Below are 20,959 nucleotides of genomic sequence, written 5' to 3'. Positions count from 1 at the left end.
AGAAGCGCAGCTGCAACAATGTGCATTAGCAGCATTTTTTCATTAGGCTAATGTTGTCTAGCGACCCTCCCGTCAGAGTTGGGTTTTGCGGGGAAGTGTTTACAGGAAGGGCAGCGTGCATCACGCTAATGATGTAATCCGAATTTGACGCCAGCTGACGGCCTTTGTGCTGATGGCTTTTGTTTATGATTTCTCCAAATGGATTCCTCATCAGATAAATTTGTAATATTTAGCCGCTGTTTCGTTCAGCAGGCTCCATAAAGCCTGTAAGCACATGTGTTCCTCTGCGGCTCTGTGCCTCATTGCTCAGAGACGTACTCAGCGTGACATAGTCGGCGCTTCACCACATGCTAGCAGTGCAGAGGAAGTGAGGATTACATATACATGGCAAACTGCTTTGCGGCTTGTGTTTGATATGCTGGTTTCCAAATAGCCGTGTGCTAATGGACCACACAGGAGCTGGAGAACACACTCAGACATAATCATGTTTATAAAGCTACTGGATTGTATTATAAAAAATACAATGATCAAATTGTTTTTACCGTCATTATCCAAAATGCTTTTATACAGAGTTGCACACGACGGAAATTAGACTGTTGCATTAATGTTCTTCTGATGAATAAGCTTTTCTCATTCATTGTCTGGAAAATACACTGCAAAAATGATTTTCCCTCTTTAAAATCCAGATAAATTAAGTGAAAAGCAAAATTACATGATATTAGGTCTTGTTTTCTTTGAAAGAAATTATATCTAAAAATATCTCCCAAGGGGGTTAAAAAAAACAATCATATGTGATTTTTTTTTACCCTACGGGCAGATAAATTTTGTCACATTTTGATCATTTTTTTCGGAGAACTTTATATTCCTATGTCATTTTGCTTCTCAACCAAATATATGTTATGAGAATGTTTAGATATTCATACCATACTGGAAAGCAAGACAAAAATACTGTAATGTGCTTTGTACATTAAGCACTGCGTGAGCAGCAGCTGTATGTGAACTGTCACTAACTATGAGGACCTCCATTTAATAAAAGTTTAAGGTCATTTCGGGTCAAAGCAATTTCACTGCCTCTGGTAATTATCACCATAAACTACTAACAGACCATTACCTCATACAGCTGGCGACCAAGAGGTCCTTTATAAACAATCCCAATCATTATCATCATTAAAATGAATCATAATAAGTTTTATTTATTTACATTTTGTTGTATTTTACTTTTAGATTTTTGCCATTTAATCTGTATCATGACCAACGGATAGATTTTTTTCCACGCTTCCTTTAAAGTCTAAAACGGCTTTCATTGTGTCTCGTTCAATATTCAATCAACGCACTGCTCCTAATTTTAGCCATTACATCACTGAAAAGGCACACTGTGGGAGTACACTGAAGAATATTCCAGAGCTGAAAAGATGTCTGATTATAGTCTTAGATCACAGTCACAGGCCAGAGAGAAAGAAAAAAAGAAAACAGAAATGAAGAAAGCACAGAAAAAGAGAAAATAGACATCATCCTTCAACTAACACCTTGTGCTGTTTAGATGCTGCAATAGTCCAACTGTTGCTGGATGGGGAGTCACAAAAACCTTTCATCTGCCGTGAAAATGCTCCTCGTAGTGTCTTTGAAGTGGCAAGGCCTCCAAGTGCTTACGGAGAAAGCCAAGCCAGCTAGTAATCATGACGGAGATGCAGAGGAAATGAGACAGAAAGAAAGCGAACGTTGCCCCCCCATCTCCAAACCATCTGCTTTGAAGATGTCACTTTCTATGTTGACCATGATTGCTCATATCAAGGGCCCAGGGCACTAATGCATGTTTCAGGTCACAATAGAGTGCTGCTCAAAACAGTGCGAGAGTGTCTTTATTTTGGAAGAATGTACCTGTAATAATAATAATGATTAAACAAGAAATGGTGTTTAGAGCCTCTGGCCGTGGACAGCTTCATAGTGCTACATCTGCTCAGCTCAACCTGACCGCTATCTCCCCCTACAGGCCAACCTGCCACTACTGCAGAGGGAGTTGGTGCACTGTGCGCGGCTGGCCAAGCAGAACCCGGCTCAGTATCTCGCCCAACATGAGCAGCTCCTGCTGGACACAAGCACCACATCACCAGTCGACTCTTCTGAACTCTTGATGGATGTCAACGAGAACGGCAAGAGAAGGACGCCTGACAGGTGAGGTCGAACTGTAAATTGTCATCATCAATCATTCATGTAGCTTGGTTGGTATTTAGCCAGTCACACTGTATTTAAAATTGCCCCTGCACCAGAAAAACATAAAATATTATTTGCTTTGAGGCAAAAAATGCAATTTATATTACATCACTGAATACTTAAAACGCTCAAATTAATGATTCCAAGGCAAACTTTCTGACAGTTTTCTGAACAGAATTGACAAAATCAGTGTTCAATTCATTGCATAATACCAAATGGGAAGTGTATGTAAGACTGTGGCCAAAAAACTGGTATTGCAAAACCTAAAACTGGTATTGCAATCACTTTCAAATTACTGTAGAGGGGTGTATCCCCTATCCCTTGAGGTTGCCAGATATGCTGCTGGATCCAGCAGGAATGTTTGTAGCTGCAGCTGTGGTAACTAGAGCAGATCTGGCAACCCGGATGCCCAAACACTACTGCCTTTGTGATTGGTCGATAGGTGGAGGTCGGAGCTTCAGGCCAAAACAACATGTCAACATCAACATCAGTTGTGGGCTGCTACAACAAATTTTTAAATGACAATATCCTGGCCAGACTACTGTTGTCAGTGATATAAGTATTTGGAATTATCACGATTTCTTAATGTCTAGTGACATATCAGGGCCATTTTATGATTAATTGAAATACATTTCTTACATACAGCTCCTTTAAGTTTACAAGAAATAAAAACACAACAAAAGTAAGTTTGTTGACAATGCAAACTTTCTCACACCGGGCCTCAGGTCAATGGGTCTTTTCTTATTGTTGAGCCCAGATAATGAAAGGAGATAAATGTTTAATAGACCATTTGTTTGGTAGTGACTGGACTTTAGGCACCTAAATATATAGACTAGGAATACATGCTTGTAAAACAGCTGGAGTGATGTAGAAATGTCGCAGTGGGTTATGAGTGTCTATTTTGTCATGCGTCATTTGGATTCTCATCCTTTAATGGAGCAGAACCTGGAGGAACCAGACACATCTGGAGAATGCAGGTAGATTTTTTGGAGACTTCCTGTTGAGAGGAGCGTGAATTAGCACTGCAAAACCAGAGCAAATCTACAGTCTGTGCACTGAGAGAAAAGATATAAAAGCTTTTATATATCAGTTCACACCCAGAAGCTCAGAATTATTTCCCCTTTTCAGTGAAGAAACATCATTTTTAATATGCTATCTTATATGAATACATATCAGCTCAGGTCCCTGTGGTTATTAGAGAAGAACATACAGCTCTCTCTTTTTCTCTTTCTTTCTCGTTTTTTTTTTTTTTTAAATGTAATACCTGCATTTTTGCGTGAGCTCTAATGTATGGCTAGGTGAGCCTGGGGACATGGCTGATAACACATACAGATGAGACTCAGCTCAGATACGGCTGGGTAAGCGCTTCTGTTTCTGCTTAGCTCGGCTCAGCTCGACTCGACTCTCCACGCTCAGAATGAGGAGGTGCGAGAGAGAGAAAAAGCAATATTGGAATTTGAAAGGGAGCGATGCTGTCCTTAATCATGGAGTACAATATACGGTCACTTCAGTCTGATTAATATCAAAGGAATCAGGAATACGGCTACGGAGAGGAGCGCACCCCACAACGCATTCTTAGTACGCTCTCCTCATTTAGAAGAGAAATGTGTGCCGAGACTTATTTGAATAAAATATTCCATTGTGCTGCATGACCCCTATATATTTGAGGGAAAAAAGAAAAAAAAGGTTCAGATTCAGTTCACAGCTTTCAGTGGTCCTCAAAAGCGGATTTTAAAATGCTTACTCGCAAGGAATATCAGTGGGATCTTACTTTTATACAGTATTGTAAAAAAAAAAAAAAAAAAGTTTGATCAAAAATACAGTAAAACAGTTTTCTAGGTAATACTCTGAATTTCAGACCTGTGTAATAAAATAAAATAAATTGTAATGTTTGTGGATGGAAAAAAGCAAGATGGAGAATCTCATGAAAATCGCATATAGTACCTGAATGAGAGACACAAGTCCATGAAGAATGAATAGAATTAGAATTGGTATTAAAATGTATGAGACTGGGGTAAAATAAAGGCAGCTGTGTTTTGGAGGTGTGGGTGGAGGAGAGAGGTTGCTTTTGAGGAGCATATGGACGGTGATGGATGCACATTAGCAGCTCATAAAAGCAGCTCATTAGGAAGTTCAGTCTCTTTCAGAGATAACCGAGGGACGACCGCCTCACAACTCACACACTCACACACACACGCACGAGTACCAGCATCTGCGAACACCTGGACCCGTGACACATGAAAGTGAAGGGCAGAGCAATGTGAAAGCCCCAGGGTTTAGGTGCGCTGAAACAGTCCTGTAAGTGCACATCTCTTATGGTCCTCCTGTGCTCTGTCAAGACCTCCTTTTACAGACAACAAAGTGCTCGACGGAGGCATAGTAGCTGCTTTTCTACTTAGCACATTAGATGACAGACTCTTACTGCCTCAGGAGCAGTTTCACATTCTCCCTTGACCAACAGCGAAGGAAAGTACATTACATGAATGAACACACTGTCCTCAGAAGACATCTCAATGCCAGTGTCTGTCTCATTGGAGTGGTAAAAAAATAAAAAAATATAGTGAGTCAACATTTTCCCTTACTTGGAAAGAACCAGTTGTCTGTCTGTCTGTCTGTCTGTCTTTGTTTTCTATCTATCTATCTGTCTTGCGATAACATTCTACACTAGTGTAACGTCAGTGCAACACTCCTTCCTTCCTCTTCCTCACTCTGGAATTTTCTTTCTCGTTCCAGAACCAAAGAGAACGGATTTGAGCGGGAGCCACTCCATCCCGAACACCCCAGCAAGAGGCCCTGCACTATAAGCCCCGGTCAGCGCTTCAGCCCCTCCAACGGGCTCTCCTACCAGCCCAACGGCCTGCCACACCCCACCCCGCCCCCTCCGCAGCACTACCGCCTGGACGACATGGCCATCGCACACCACTACAGAGATTCATACCGCCACCCCAACCACCGTGAGCTCCGCGACCGTCCTCGGCCTCTAGGTAAGAGAGGGCAGATTACAGCAGCTTTACTGTGCTGTGAAAGATTGTTAGAGCCTGAGACATGCAATATAAGCAAAAATATAGAAAGTCCCAGATAAAAGGACTTTTTTAGAGGAAAATGTGCACTTGATTAAACTGTATATTAAATAATAATAATAATAATAATAAAATAATGATAATTAACTAAAAAATAATGATATATATGTATACATTTGCAAAAATAAGAAATGTGCAGTTAATATTTTAAATACATTTTTCAAATTAATTTGACAATAAAAGCACTATGAGAGCCCCATTCTCCAAGGCTGAGTTTGCCAATGCCTCAAATCCTCAAAAGTCCACTGCATGCCGCTCACACTCTTAGAAGTTAAACCAGGCGAGACTCAGTTGGATCAGGAACATAAACTTCTTTAAAAATGATTTGAGGTTTACATAAAGCCAACTCGCCATATCAAGTTTAAATGTGCTAAAAATACTTGCGCACATTAGCCAGTGATATATGCACAAGATATGCATGAGCCTGGCAGCTCTGGTGCAGCATGGAGAGAGGGAGCGTGCCCGCAGGCAGCATAGGAGAGCGGAGTGAGGGATGAGAGCATGTGAGGAATGAAGAGTGCGTGAGCGATGGAGGATGTCAGGAAGCGGGTGAGCTATGGCTGTGAAACAGACGGGCACGACATGCCGCTGAGGGCAAGCAAGAGAAATGGAAAACCGAGGCCCAAATAGTAACACGTTTAACACTCGCTCTCTCTCTTTTTCTCGTTCTGTGTCAGGGATGCACGGCAGCACACGCCAGGAGGAAGTCATAGATCACAGGCTCACAGACAGAGAATGGGCAGAAGAGTGGAAGCACCTTGACCATGTAAGAAAAGTAATAACCTTTTTATTACTATCCAAAGTGTATGTGTGTGTGAGAGAGAGTGAGAAAGTATACAACACGAGAAGGGTGTTTGCTAGTACATTTATGTGTGTTTTGCATGTGTTTTTTGCTTTATCACAAAAGCACTTCTCCAAGACAGCAATGAGATTATATTGAGCTCAAATGTGATTTCAAATAAAAATAAATTTTAAACAAAGCCAGAGATTTTACCATGAATGCAAACTTTTGTTGTTCAAATATCAGAATTTTGTGAACAATTGCTTATTTTAGTCAAAAGAGTTTTCAGGAGAAACATCTGAGACAATTGTAAAGTCTCCTCAGAGCATTAGTGTTTTAACCACTGTGTTCGTTAGTGTTCGATGTAAGCCTATATATATATATATATATATATATTTATATCTAAATTTGGATATGTTGAAGATGTTATGTTGGTAACACTCTGCATGCATCTCCCCCACAGCTCCTGAACTGCATCATGGATATGGTGGAGAAGACCCGTCGCTCGCTGACGGTGTTGCGGAGGTGTCAGGAGGCCGACCGGGAGGAGCTCAACTACTGGATCCGTCGTTACAGTGATGCTGAAGACCTTAAAAAGACCAGCAGCTCCAGCAGCACTCAGTCCAGACAGCAGAGCCCAGCCAGCCAAGAAAGCAATCCTTTAGGTAACACATATTCAGCTTCAGGATGTGTTTGAGATGTCTGTATCACCTGGAAAGCATCATGTCCTATTTCCTACATCTATTTGATATGTCTGACCAGATTTACAGTCAATTGTCTTAATGACAATATAATGATATATGAGTTATTTTTTACTGGGGGGGAAATGCTGTCTATTGATTTTATTGTAAATTAAGTGGCCTTTGTTTTCTCTTTTACAGATGTCCATAGGGAGCTCCTTCACAGGCCAGTGTCTGGATATGTACCTGAAGAAATCTGGAAGAAAGCCGGTTAGCATGCTGTCTTATTTTTGTACACATACTCAATAAGCACAGGTGGAAAATCAAAGCTAAATTATTCACACAGAGCTCTTTCAAAAGCCTGTCTGCGATTTAAAAGCTCTCGGAAATTCAATCAGTCAGATCAGTCAGTTATTTGTATGCAGAACTGCAGAGTCAGTTCCTGGTCGGTGTCACACCAAATTGTTTGTTTTCAAAAAAATTATGTGTATATTTAATTGCAGGTTAATTAAAGTAAAGTAATGCACAAATAAAACAAAAAAATTCAATACATTAACCCATATTTATAAATAAATTAACAAATGATAAATAAAATATAATAAATTAATTCATATATCTGTTAAAGATTTAATGCTTTTAAAATGTTTTTTTAAACAGAATTATTTCCATTTCATGCACATTTCAGATGATAATTAAAAATATATATATTATTAAAATAATAAATTAAAAAAATTCACCATTCATTTACATTTAAAACCTACATTTAAAGAGGAATAAAAAACACTTGGAGCTTAGAAGGTCTTAGAGCTCTCGAGTGACTTTTGAAACTTCTGTTTTTGTGGCATTTTGTTTGACTTCTGTAGTGTCCCTGAGTCGTGTGTTGGGCAATTCAGTGATTGGCTTTCACTGGAAGCACCTCTACACATTCCAACAGTGATGTCAGATCATAAAGCTCTTTTATTGCACTGGCTGAACAGGACACATAAGTGCTCCCAGCCTTTACAGCACTTCAGCACTCCTGCCATTAGCTGTGCAACAGGCTCTCCGCTCTCCACGGCACTCTGTTTTATCACAGCAGAGGAGCTGGTTAAAAGACGGATAAAGATATTAAAAGGCTTTGTTTAAAGAGCAGTTGATCTGTGTGAAATATGACAAGTGATGGATTCTGTAATAGCAGATTGTTTACCTTGGCTTCAGCTCGCTACTACACGACCGACGCATCTGCTTAAGCAGTTTGTCTTCACTGTGTGGTCTTACCAAAGGCTTTATAAAAGCAAACAAACCTTGCCATGAAAATGGCGTTACAAAAGAGACTCTAAGAAGCTTGTTTCAACTAATACAATGTATTTGCAACACAACAGCGGTAGTAACACCCTAAACAAATCACTGCTGATTGAAATTCCATCTGAATACTCAAGTATAAATGCAATAAAACATATCAGGGAATGTGGTGCATTTTCCGTGACCTCAACCCATCAAGAAGACGACTTTGTGCACCCAAACCACCATGGTTTTACAATTCAGTCCAGTCATGATGAAAATGTCTCTGGCTCTGTTATCCTTCATATTTAAGACTGGGGTCTGCACAACCACAGCCATCCATTTCTGCAAAACAAGAGACTGCCATGACAGTTAAGTCTATTATAATTCCTTAAGAATAGTCTTTTTCTAACTCAAGTAAAAAGAGTCAGCCTTAAAGCGGTCTTCACAAGTTGCCCCAGGGTAAGAGGTGAATGTCCTTTTTTTTTTTTTTTAAAGAAAGTCAGTGTACAGTAGGTGATGAATATTCAAACCGTTTTCTCGCACAGTGCCATATCCTGATCTGCATGGTCCTTTGGGGCCACAATTGAAATGCATAATTTAAATATAAATTGCCAGATTTGCATATGCAATTAGTCAGGCTGCAGCCTTGAACAATGAAAACAAACAAACACTAAAAATCCCTAGTCTGCTCTTGAGATGAGTTTTCCAGCCAGAAGTATTTACGGTTAATGGGATAACAATGTAAAAGTAGAGATAAAGTGCGAGTTCAAGGAAATACATTTATACTTCAGAGGGAAAAATATCGAGGATTACCTGTAATCTGTCTTGTGCACTACAGTAGAGTCTTTGGTTCGCGGCTAAACAAAAGCATTTCATTCTTGTCTATTTGTATTCAGCAAACACAGAAAGTCATCTGAGCACATTCAAATAATAATTGATGTTTCTAATTAATCCCCTGATTAATCTCTCGGCTGCTTTTGAACAAAACAAACCAATAGGATCTATTAAACAACGTACATATAGTTTTCAAAATGCACAATAATAAGTTGTTCTGTTACTTTGAAGGAATAAATAATGTCAGATACTATTTTTTTAATTATAATTTGTATCTATTAATTTGAACAATTAGGTAATTTTGTTTTAGAAGACAATCTTTAACTGTGAGATGTCATGTCAACAGTTCAACATGTGCCGTTGTTAACTTAATGAGCTATTTCAATTTCCCTTAAAATTGACTTGATGTAACACAATGCAGACAGGTCGATGAAGTCATTTAAAATAATATTTGACTTTAATAAAACCAGGTCATTTTATTTGAAAATCTGAAATCTGAGGGTGCAAAAAAATCGAAATATTGTGAAAATCGCCCTTAAAGTTGTCCAAATTAAGTTCTTAGCAATGCATATTACTACTAATAATACCTTTTGTATATCTTTACGGTAGGAAATTTACTTAATATCTTATTGGAACATGATCTTTACTTAAATTTTTGATAAAAATTTACATACAATGTATCGTTGGCTATTGCCACAAATATATCCGTGCGACTTATGACTGGTTTTGTGATCCAGGGTCCACATATCGGCTATTCTTTCTGCACTATTTTCTGGGTTTTCGTTGCTGTGCCATGGACACTTAAAAGCACTATGCTCTTTCTTTCAGAAGAGGCTGTGAATGAGGTGAAGAGGCAGGCTATGTCTGAGCTGCAGAAAGCTGTGTCAGAGGCTGAGCGCAAGGCACACGAGATGATCAGCACAGAGCGAGCCAAGATGGAACGCACGGTGGCCGAGGCCAAGAGGCAAGCGGCGGAGGACGCGCTGTCAGTCATCAACCAGCAGGAGGACTCTAGTGAGGTAACAGCTTGTACGCCTACCGCACATTGTTATTATATTAGTGAACAGCTGCAGCATTCGCATACTGCACAATGATTCAATGGGATGGTAATATATTCCATACTTTCTTATATTTTGCATTAGATATTATCTTGGGTATTTTCTTATATTTTATATGATTTGTACATACCTGATTTACTTGGTTGGGGAGTTGGTTACTATTAACTACGACTTTTGCCTCAATAAACTCCTAACTTACTGCTTATTAATAGTTAGTAAGGTAGTTTTTGTAGCATTTAAGTTTAGGCATTGGGTAGGATTAAGGGATGTAGATTAAGGTCATGCAGAATAAGGCATTAATATGTGCTTTATAAGTACTAATAAACAGACAATATCCTAGTAATATGCACGCTAATATGCAACTAGTTAATAGTTAATACCTGAACCTTAAAATAAAGTGCTACCCACTTCAGTATGGGGAGCACATATTCACTATTAACTACGACTTTTGCCTCAATAAATACTCCTAATTTACTGCTTATTAATAGTTAGTAAGGTATTTTTTGTTGCATTTAAGTTTAGGTATTGGGTAGCATTAAGGGATGTAGAATAAGGCGTAATAATAATGCCAATATCCTAGTAATATGCATGCTAATAAGCAACTAGTTAATAGTTAATAACTGAACCTCAAAATAAAGTGTTACCGGGAAGTTTTATTTCCATGACATACAATTGATCTCCTTAGTTTGGAAATCTGTAGAAAAACATGGAGATCATATGAAAAGCACAGGGGGAAGAGAAAGCGTGTCCCAGATAATTCCTCATGCGGGCTGGTGTCACGCAGAGCCGAGGAATATAACATTGCATTTATCACCTCAGGCAGAGTGGTGCTTTTCCTCCACTAAATGAAACATGTGGACAGTTAAGGTGGTACTGATTTGGATGAGGGAAATTGGGAAGGGAGCGCCGAGTGTCTGTGCACAGCGGGGGTACGGCTCGTTTAATCAGTTAGCAGAGAAAGGCGGCACGCATCTGAGTTTAATTGCACGAGCCATGTTTATGCAAGTCTCTCTGGAGGATTGTATCGGTAGCCGTTTATAACTCCGGCTTCTCGTCTCTGGGACACATTCGAGACTTTGTGATAATTGCTCTTATTTGGCCCGCAGACAAACGCAACGAGGCCACAGTGGTAACCTGAGTTTCTGTGTGATCTTTGAGGGTTTTGTAGTTAACCTGTTACAAATGTGTCCTCTCATAGCGCCATGTGGAACTGGGTAAAATGACTGCGTTTTTCCCCAGCCAGCTCATTATTTCCATGTTTTCAAAGCAGGGAAATCCAAAGAAAAATAAAGCTGAATTCTGTATTTACACTTAAATTCAAATGGGAAATGTTTGCTGCTAATGAGCCGAGACTTTCGCTCACTTTTCTCAAAGGTCTGTGCAGCTATTATTTGCTAATTGGGACAATACCCAAGGAAAGAAGTGCACGTTTTTTGAATACACCGCCGCTTAAACCTCCCTCCCCCCTCTTTCCTGTGCAGAGCTGCTGGAATTGTGGGCGCAAGGCGAGTGAGACCTGCAGCGGCTGCAACACGGCGCGTTACTGCGGTTCCTTCTGCCAGCACAAAGACTGGGAAAAGCACCACCACGTATGTGGCCAGACTCTGCAGGCACAGCAGCAAGGCGAGACCCCCGCTACCGTCAGCTCCTCAGCCACCCCCAGCAGCGGAGCCGGCAGCCCAGCGGACACCCCGTCCGCCGCCACGCCCCGCTCAGCCACGCCCAGCACGCCCTCCACCATAGAGAACACGCCGCGCTAGAGTCCAAGCGGACCGTTTCTGACGCCTCAGCAGACTGGGGACTGACTCACCTGCCTCACTCGCTCCAAAATGCTAAAGCTAGCGCACTAACAAAGAAAGAAGACTGTACTTAGGGCGATCACCCACAGGAGGTCCATTTCGGGTCATATTGACTTGCCATGATAGAGAACGCAAAGATATTCTTTGTTTGAAATTCTCATTGTTCTTTTATTGTTACTACAGCTATTATCGATAACTGCTGGTAATGTCGTTTATTGTTGTTGTGGCTCTCTTGCATTCTTGTAAATAAGAAGACAAATGGAGTAGACAGCCGGGACCTCTTGATGAGTATATTTGACCTCCCCTTCATTTTGTTTTTGTCGTTTTTTTCCCCCTCCTCCGTTCTGTTCTCAAAACTCTTTATCCAGTAGCTGGGATATGAAACTATTTGACCTCATAAAAAGACACTTTAAATGACAAAAACCAAGGAAATATTTCATAGCTGATGTAAGCAGAGACTCCGGATATTATTAGGACAGCATTCCTTGTAAAGAAGACATTGCAAACTCGTTGAGAAGTAAAAAAAACATGCCGTGAAGGGCATCTGCGTCGGACGTGGTGGAGTAGACGGCGGACGGCGTTTCTGGCTCACGCGCTGAACTCTGCAGATGTGCAGCAGATTGTGAAGGAACGCAGATGTTCGTCCCTCTTCTGCAAGATAATATCCAGGTCAATGGTCTGAGAAATAAAAAGCTGTTTCACTGAGGAATGTAGGGGGTGAGGAGGGCCCGTGCTGGATCTTGAGTACCACACGGCGTAATGAAGGATGCGCTCTGAGCCCCGATCCCAAATGCACTCCATCAGCTCCCAAAACAGGAAGTGAAGTCATCGGCCCACCAGAGCAGGACTGTCAGAACCTCAATGTGACAGCCGCTGGGAAACAAAGGGCTGAGGAATTACCCATAAATCACTGGCTACTGGAACCAGTCCAGAGCCCTTCCCCTGTCCTGCCTATCTCTAACCCTCCATCAGTCCTCGTTCTGCTTCTTTTTGCCCTTCTAGATCTCATTGTGTTAAACACTTGTGTCCTGTGCCGTCTCCAATGGTTATTTATTGTACATGTGCTGGACAATTGTGACGACGCATTAATCGTTTAAATCACAGTCACAACTTTTTAGTCTTTCTAGGTGCAAAAAGGAAGAACATATTTTCTCATATTTTTCTCTCTGTCGCTCTCTGTTTCTCGCAAGCTGCTTTTCTATTTGTATGTGTTTGTGCTAGTCCCCTTGTAGTTCTCTTAAGAAGAAAAAAACCCTTTTCCCATTGTCCTGGAAAGACAAACGCTATCTCTCAGAGCTGCTACTTCAGTCTCATTCAGATGTTTTTTCTGAGAACTAGCATGTTACATGGAATGCTAACATAAATGTTTTTGTACATGGGACGTACATAAATGTATTTGCACTGTCACTGTTTCTCTCGGCATGCTTCTTTTGGCAGTTTTTTTTTTATTCCATAGGGAGCCTCACTTCATTGGGTTATCTTTGGAGTGCTTCGTTACATATCTGTGATTTTCTTTTCTTGTTAAAAAAAATGGAGAAAATGTATGAAAAAAAGAGCAAAACGAAAATAGAAAAAAGACTAAACAGAAGTATCACAATCTGCTTTTGTTAACATTTTTTTCTAAACATTTTGCTTTGAATAGTTAAGGACAGTGCATGCACATGCATACTGAACGCTATGGTATATGTTGTTTTTGTTTTCTACAAAAAAGAAAAAAATTTACAAAAAAGACACTACGAAACAAACTTTCCAAATGCAGAGGTGATAAACAGACAGCTTTAACACTGCAGAGCACCAGGATACACAGTATTACAAAATAATTAACATGGAAGACAGCCAAAGACAGACATGAAGGACCAAAACCTGATTTTATCCAAGATTTAAACATGACAAAAGAGACTCACTCAAATGCATTCTTGTTTTCTCAACGTGTTTATCAGGGGAAGCCGCATTGAGCAATGTTTCCATTTGAAAACCTTTAACTCTCCCCTGTCCAGAGCCAAGACCAGCCCTGTTCAGCTCGTAGGGAGGAGGAGCCACTCAAAACCATGTAGCAGATCCTAAGAAAAGAGGGTTTCACGTGTGGATGAGGCGGTCTGAATGATTGAGCAATAACTGAAAAGATGGATCCCATATCTAGATCCTCCAGGGCTATAGGTTTTCACAACCGTTTCATTGTCGTCCTTTTTCTTTCCTTGTCATTCCTCGAAACGGATTCGTCACCCCAAAAGGCTACCTGCCCGACTGAAGCGAAGCTCTTCTCGTTCACTAACGGCGCATAACCAAACCTTCAAGTGTTTCAGCTCAAGATAAAAAGCCATGTGAGAAACTAAGACTAAACGAAACAACCTCGTCAATGGCTTAAGATGAAGAGGGGTCTAAATGAGCACTTAGCTGCACTCCGATGGCTCACGCCCTCCAAACCATGGTGCTAAACGCTGTGCATTTGACCTCTTAGGAGGGGGGGCTGGCCTCCTCCGGCATGCTACGGTTAAATAATCCAAAAAAACAAAGGTGTAAGACACCTGTCCACATCTCCAGAGAACCTGTCAGCTAAGCTGTCTTGACACACTAGTGTACTATTTTTGAAAAATACATACAGTTAGTGTAGTAACTTCAATCAGGGTGACCTGAATAAAATAAGCACGGACAAAGCATTACGAAACTCCTCCTTCCCACTCTAGTACGTCTGTTTTGCTACAACCTTTTTTCCTCGGTGGCAAAAAGTCTCACTCTACCTCTGACAGCACGTTAGGAGCACCAGTTGCCGAGTGGACACTGGTCTAGACAAACCAAATGGGCACATGAGAACAGGACTTAAACCCAAAGTTAAAAGCTCATATAGCTGCAAACCATATCACTACTTGGTAACAATGCAGACCTCATGAGAAAAATGAAAAAAAAACTTAATAAATAGAATACGTAAAATAAAAAAACGGGAAAAAAATGTTATGTTCATTTTAAGTTTGTCACATGTACAAATCGCTTTGAGTCAACTCAAAGTTAAAAAAAGATTGCAGAGTGTTGACTCCATTTGATATACACTATAATTCAATAAATGAGAAATGTGATATATTCCTATTGCCCTCCTCTTCTCCTGCACCCCCTTTCCCCCCGTTTATGTCTTCTGTTGTGAGACACTCTTGGCCGCTTGTCAATGTCATTTAGGTTTGTGTTAATGGGGATTCGCACCAAACGTGAGCGAAAAGTAACGACTGGTGAATTTGCGCATGCCTTTGCCAGGTGTTCTTACGTTTTCTTTTTCTTTTTTCTCTCCAGTTTGTAAAGTTAATTAAACTTTGGGATATTAAAGGGACAGTGGAAACTTGGTGGGGTGGGTTCAGGACGGGCAGTCATAGGGTTCTTCGAAAATCTTTATTGTGAAAAAACTCATGAAAGTTGTTGTGCAATACTTAACGGAAACATGAACCACAGGTTACAGGTGGGCTGGGAGGGTGTGGTCTCTCGTCACACCGTTTCGGTATACTCTAGGGTTTTTCGAGTCTACTATGTCAGAACTGTGGTTTCTTGTTTAATCTGTTTTCTTTATTTTATTCTCTCGTTTTTGGGGGCTGTAGTAAATGGTCTGTCAGTCTGTGAATCTTTGCAGTATGATTCTGGTATTGTTGTACTCTTTACTGTGTAATAAATATGTTCATACCTGCATTGGAGACTGTGGATTTATTTTTGCCTTTTTTAAAGTACTCTGAAATCAAAAGTACCTGTTGCATGCTACAGGACAGGATGCATTCTGTTTGGATACATCATATGCGTTACATTAGCATTTATTCATTTAACAATTTAGAAAATAAGAAATACAATAAAGTGTGGTTCTAGATTGTTCAGAGTAGAGACTACAATAGCGATATAGGCCTATGTAAGAAATAAAGTATAGAGAATATTATTATTATTATTATTATTATTATTATTATTATTATTATTATTAAATGACAGGATTCCCACAGTAAATCATTATGACATAAGTCCAAATTGAGATAGAAAACCTTATTTATGTGACTTAAAAAATCCTGAATGCTATATCCTTAAGTGTTTTTAAATCTTATGTATTATTATTATTATTATTATTATTATTATTATTATTATTATTATTATCACAAAATATGAAATTAATATACTAAAATAATTAAGACTTTTTTACCTTATGTCTCAAATCTAACTTTTATGTAATAATTGTAACTAGTTTTTTTCATAATTTCAACTTTTTGTATCATATTATTTCTGTCATAATTATAACTTAAGTCCTAATTTAAAAAATTTGAATTTGAATTTGTTGTCAATTTTTGACTTATCCTATAATCGTTTTTGTCTTATTACTTTTTATGTAATAATTTTTACTTGTTATGTCAGTTTTTCCTCACAATTTCTTGTTATTGACTTTTTATTTTATAATAATGTCTTAGTATCTCGTAATTTTGTATTTTTTATCATAATTATGAATTTTAATTATGATTTACCAAGAATGATTTGGATTGACTGAGACATTCATGGTTATTGGTCAAAAGGTGTGGGAATTATAGACTTCTTAGTTCTTCTAAACTCAATTCAAATGACCTTTTTGCAACAAATGTATCCAAAACTAAAGCTATACTGCAAGTGTAGACGTACTGTTAAAGGTTGAGTAAAAGTGATTTAGTATGCATGTATACGTGAACAGCGAAGCTTGGAGTGAAAGATTTAGGCATTGAAAGGCCATTGAAATGCCTGCTACACCCAATGTAAATAGCCTTGGGAACTGAAGAGTAAATGCTCTCTGAAGGAAAGCTATTAGTGTGGAAGGTCTGTATTTAAAGTGTCACTTAATTCCCATGTCCCCCTTTTTTACATTTTACCTAATGTTGAAATGTTAATATGTGCAATATTCAGCCCACTTTGTCCTGAAATGTGACAGCAACATTGACGAGGCAACACATTTACCAGCAATTACCTTCGCCCCGGCCAAAGGCTTTACAAATGCGCCCGCCCCCCACGCCACGCCAAAATGAACCCTGGCGATTGCTGAGCCATTACAAAACCTTCAGAGATTCACAGGACTCTTCCAAGAGGTCCAAGCTTTTGTGAACCTCTTATGTCCCTTATCTGCTTTTATTACCATTTAAGAGATCATAAAGCTAAGGATAAGTTGAAACACTGAGATATTCCTGCCATTTACCACCTTTTGCGTTTCAACTCGCGTTTTTATCAAGTGCCGAGAATTGACAGACCCTCAATTAAGCAGGGTCCGGAGAACTGTTCTCCGCCGATAACAATACAAATGGATTCTCTCAAACAGAGAAAAACAGCTGTCTCTATTATTTGAATGCTTCACCTTTCCCCGCTCTATTAATTGGGTCTTTGATCACAGGCAGAGGTGCGGAGTGCCTGATAAGGAAAAGGTTATTAGTAAAGTAGCCCGGAGGACCGAGCCGCGGCCTAGCGCGGGCTGCGCCAGATGAGATAAGCCCATAATGCCTGTGTGTGCATGTGCTCATGAGCGATAGGGCCGCCGTCTGCCCCCAAAACGCTCATGCGAGGAAAAGAGCAATACTCCGACGAGCTAATGCTGGATATAAATTCGGCTTCCAGGGATGGAACGCAGGATTAAACTCCATAAAGAGTTCGCCTTTAAATGGTTTACATTTTTTGCCTCTGAATCAAACTGTGTCGTAGAATTTCACCGTGCTTTTTTGAACCTGATATGCGGCGAGGAATATTACTGTAGGCCTTCAGTGACGGAGGAGAAAATAACGCTCTGCCTTTGAGAGTCGGGAGAGAGTGTCTCTTTGATATGCAGCCCAGCTAAATTTAAGGATTTAAATCTGATTTCATCTAAGCTGTTTATAGTCCCACATCCACGAATGAGGCGCTGAGTGATTCGAAACACCTCGTTGAGGAATCTTCGTGAAACTCTCTTGTAATAGGTTTTTTTTTTCTCTGCAACCACAGAGGAATACAACTAGGGGGTACGAGAGCATATTAGGCCTGTTATGGTGGGGGCAAAGTGACTCTGTGGAGAAAACATTTTTGATTAAATTACAGAACACAAGGTTATCTTTCTCCAGCACATGCTTCACTGCCCCGGGCCTGGATAATCTGTTAATACCATTCAAGCATAATGACATTATTAAGGAAGTGGAGTACTGCATCTCCACCCAGGCCTGAATGAGGCATGTAGCCGACCCTCCATCATCCTAGACAGAAGATGTGGGCTGTGATGGAGAGAGAGTGGGGGGGATGCGGCCTGTCAGTGACAAAAGTACTGCTTAAATGTCAGCTAATGGTTCCACGGCACCCTGCTGATGAACAGGGCGGAAAAAAAGAACTGAAAGATATCTACCGTTTATCTCCAGGGGCCAAAAAGCTCAAGCCTATATTTATCCAGTGATCAACACTGCTCTTTCTCACACCATCTTAAAATCTGCTATACCGAGAAAATGTGTAATCCATTATAGTTCTTGGTGGACATATAAACTCTAGTTTCAAAAATGTGTAAATCTAGGATCTTTTTGTTGAGGAAATAAGGACAACCGAGATCACTACACGCAGGTGGATCCCGGACGAGCCCCCAGAGAGGGTGCCACTTTGTGTAAGTTTTGTTTTAGTTAGTGCAGCTAACGCTACGCTCTGGAGAATCCTTTATTTTCGATTAAGTGTGTGCTTTGGTTTTGTCATTTTTGTTTGTTATACTAAGAGATTGTATGGAATATATTGAAATAAAAAAGAGACAATATGCCCCGCTCAGAGTGGAATTCAAACTAGTGTGTCCGCCATTAGAGTTTTGATTGCAGCCTCTAGCGTCTACTTGTACCCAATCCAAACGGGATTCAAGCTAGCGTCACCAGCATGGGAGGTGCGCACTAACAATATCTTTTGCATAGACTGCAGCCTCTAGCATCAGTCACCAGTGTGCTCTTACAGCTAGGGGAGCGAGGTTTACTCGCACAGATCTTTACTAGTTTGCCTCTGTTACACTCATCCCCTTAAACCTCACTCCCATTCGGGTCACAGCACCAATCCAATTGGTCCTACTTCCACCCATTCTGAGCGGGATTCGAATCAGCTTTGCCGGCATGGGAGGCGAGCACCAAAGAGGACGCCATAGGCCGCAGTCTCTAGCATCAGTCGCCAGTGCTCCTCTTAAAGCTAGGGAGCCAGTGAGATTTACCTGTACAGCTCTTTACTAGCTGGCCTCTGTTACACTCATGACCCTAAACTTCACTCATATCTGGGTCAAGGCACCAGTGTAACAGTTCTACTACCATTGCCCCATTTTCCGGCCATGGGAGACAGGCGCACTAAAAAAAACACTAATGGCTGTAGCCTCTAGTGTCAGGCGCTAGTGTGCCTCTTGAGGTCAGGAGAGTGAGGTTTACCTGCATAGCTCTTCACTAGCTGATCTCCCTTACAAACAACCACACACAAAACATCACCTAGATTAGTATTTGTCAATTTTAGTTTTCAGGACCGACTTTCCAGAATGATTTAGATGTCTCCCTATTTAACAACACTTACAAGCTGATTTGAGAAACAATTACCTAGATAGTGTGCATTAATGAGGACTGGTCAGGAGGGGAAACACACCTCTGGAAATGCAGTGATGAGACAGAACAGGAGAATCACCTGCAGGCCCCCTGAAACTGAACCTGGGTTTGCAAAAAAGTGCCGACGTGCACACCGCCAGAAGCCCAGAGCTGTGGGTCTTACCCAGCTGAGATGACTGATGGCTAATGAGAGTAGAGTGAGGACCAGGCCGACTGCTACCCACTGTGTGTTTAAAGCGTGATTGATGCTTTTCATGGCTCCCGAGCCCCCTCTTCACAGGAACAGCTTGCTCTAAACACACAGGGCAGCACTTGCTGACTTAAATACAAACTTTGTGTTTATGAGAGCCAGCCTAATGCACAATAAAACTTTAGGAGGCATATGGAACCCACAACTTTCAGACCTCACTGGATGTGCTCTGCATACTGTCAGCTGGCTAAGCTTGAAACTAATGCAGCTGTGAAACAGGCACGTGCTCATCTTATGACCTTGATGAAGAATCAATGTAAAATGAAGACGTGTGGTTAAGCCCTTGGTATTAATGTTTCTATCTCTAAGTTTGGGACCATTGAATCATCACATTCCCCCTCCAGGATTTTGGCACTAGAATCGTCTGAATTCATGAAGTGGGACTGTTATCCATCATTCTGCTAATATAGTCTTCCACAGAGGATTTCTCATGTGAGATATCACACCAACACAATCCAGGCTGCCATCGTCGGAATATTGCAGCCAGCTGATACATTTTTGTAATCTGTTTTGTAAACTGTTTTGAGAAACGCTGCTAAAGAGATCACAGCGGGCAAGTTTCAGAGTAAACAGAGATCCCATACACTGTGTTTTTCCAAGTGCTTATTATGTTGATAAATGGTTACAAATAAATGTGGCGTTCAGTTTGCCAGCAAAAAGCAATACAGTAGAGCAGCTGGGTCAGGTGCTGCCTCACATACGTGTCCTCCTCTTTTGGAGCCAAATATAAGTTTTATTGTAATATCCGAAGTAAGCTTTTATTATTTCTCTCATTCATTTTAATAATATGTTTGATATGATTATTATACAGTTATTAAACACGTACTTATTATACAAACAGTTAGTTCTGTGGCATTCCAACAATGCTGAAGTGACTCTTTCTGCAGGTTATATCTTAAGGCCCATTCACACCAAGATCGATAATTATATTAGCTTATATTACACATTCTGTTTATTATAGTTGAGTGCTCCAGTTATGCCTTCTGCCGCGTAAAAATGCTTGAGCTCTTTAAATTCTGGTGAATTCTGATTGGCTGTCAGTGTTTTTATCATTCATCAGTTGAAAAAAAAAAATCTGATATGATTCCTGTCGTGGCTGTAGCTTCAGTGTGAATTTTGCTATTTTCATAGAATTAGAATGATTATTCAAACTTTATTAAATAGTTATTGTTATCATACTTGTGAACAGGCCTTTGTAGAGGGTGAGTCATTGAATTGTTCATTGAAATTATTTTTTAAGAACACCGATTCATTCAAGTCCTTCGAAATCGCCCCCTATATCCTCATTCACTGTTTCCTACATTACTCCATTAGTATTGTCCACTTGAAGGAGTGAATAAAAACAAGCGAGTGAATTCAGACTGCTTGCAGTTAAATTAATAACCATTTGAAACTGAGCAAACTGGCAGCTTTAGTAGTTATGAAAACATTCCTGTCATGGAAACTATGTTCAAACCTTAATTCA

The 20,959-nt window shown here is 40.2% G+C and overlaps 1 protein-coding gene across 4 annotated transcripts in view; it reads left to right on the top strand.

Moving 5' to 3' along the window:
- The window catches only part of runx1t1 (RUNX1 partner transcriptional co-repressor 1), a 56,852-nt gene extending 41,487 nt beyond the window's left edge, over positions 1–15,365 (top strand). For 2 of the 4 annotated variants that reach the window (XM_067424985.1, XM_067424988.1), the window contains exons 5-11: positions 1,991–2,172; positions 4,945–5,195; positions 5,969–6,066; positions 6,536–6,737; positions 6,954–7,022; positions 9,678–9,868; positions 11,389–15,365. In XM_067424985.1, coding sequence (XP_067281086.1) covers positions 1,991–2,172; positions 4,945–5,195; positions 5,969–6,066; positions 6,536–6,737; positions 6,954–7,022; positions 9,678–9,868; positions 11,389–11,667 — 1,272 coding nt within the window. In that variant the 3' untranslated portion in view covers positions 11,668–15,365. The remainder of the gene's footprint in view (positions 1–1,990; positions 2,173–4,944; positions 5,196–5,968; positions 6,067–6,535; positions 6,738–6,953; positions 7,023–9,677; positions 9,869–11,388) is intronic. The other 2 variants (XM_067424987.1, XM_067424986.1) reach the window with 2 other exon arrangements.
- The last annotated feature ends 5,594 nt before the right edge of the window (positions 15,366–20,959 follow it).

The sequence above is a fragment of the Pseudorasbora parva genome, chromosome 19 (assembly GCF_024679245.1).
Source record: "Pseudorasbora parva isolate DD20220531a chromosome 19, ASM2467924v1, whole genome shotgun sequence".
In the NCBI taxonomy this organism is placed as follows: Eukaryota; Metazoa; Chordata; class Actinopteri; order Cypriniformes; family Gobionidae; genus Pseudorasbora; species Pseudorasbora parva.
The sequence above is the reverse complement of the archived record's forward strand: the minus strand, read 5'-3'. Positions and strand labels throughout refer to the sequence as shown.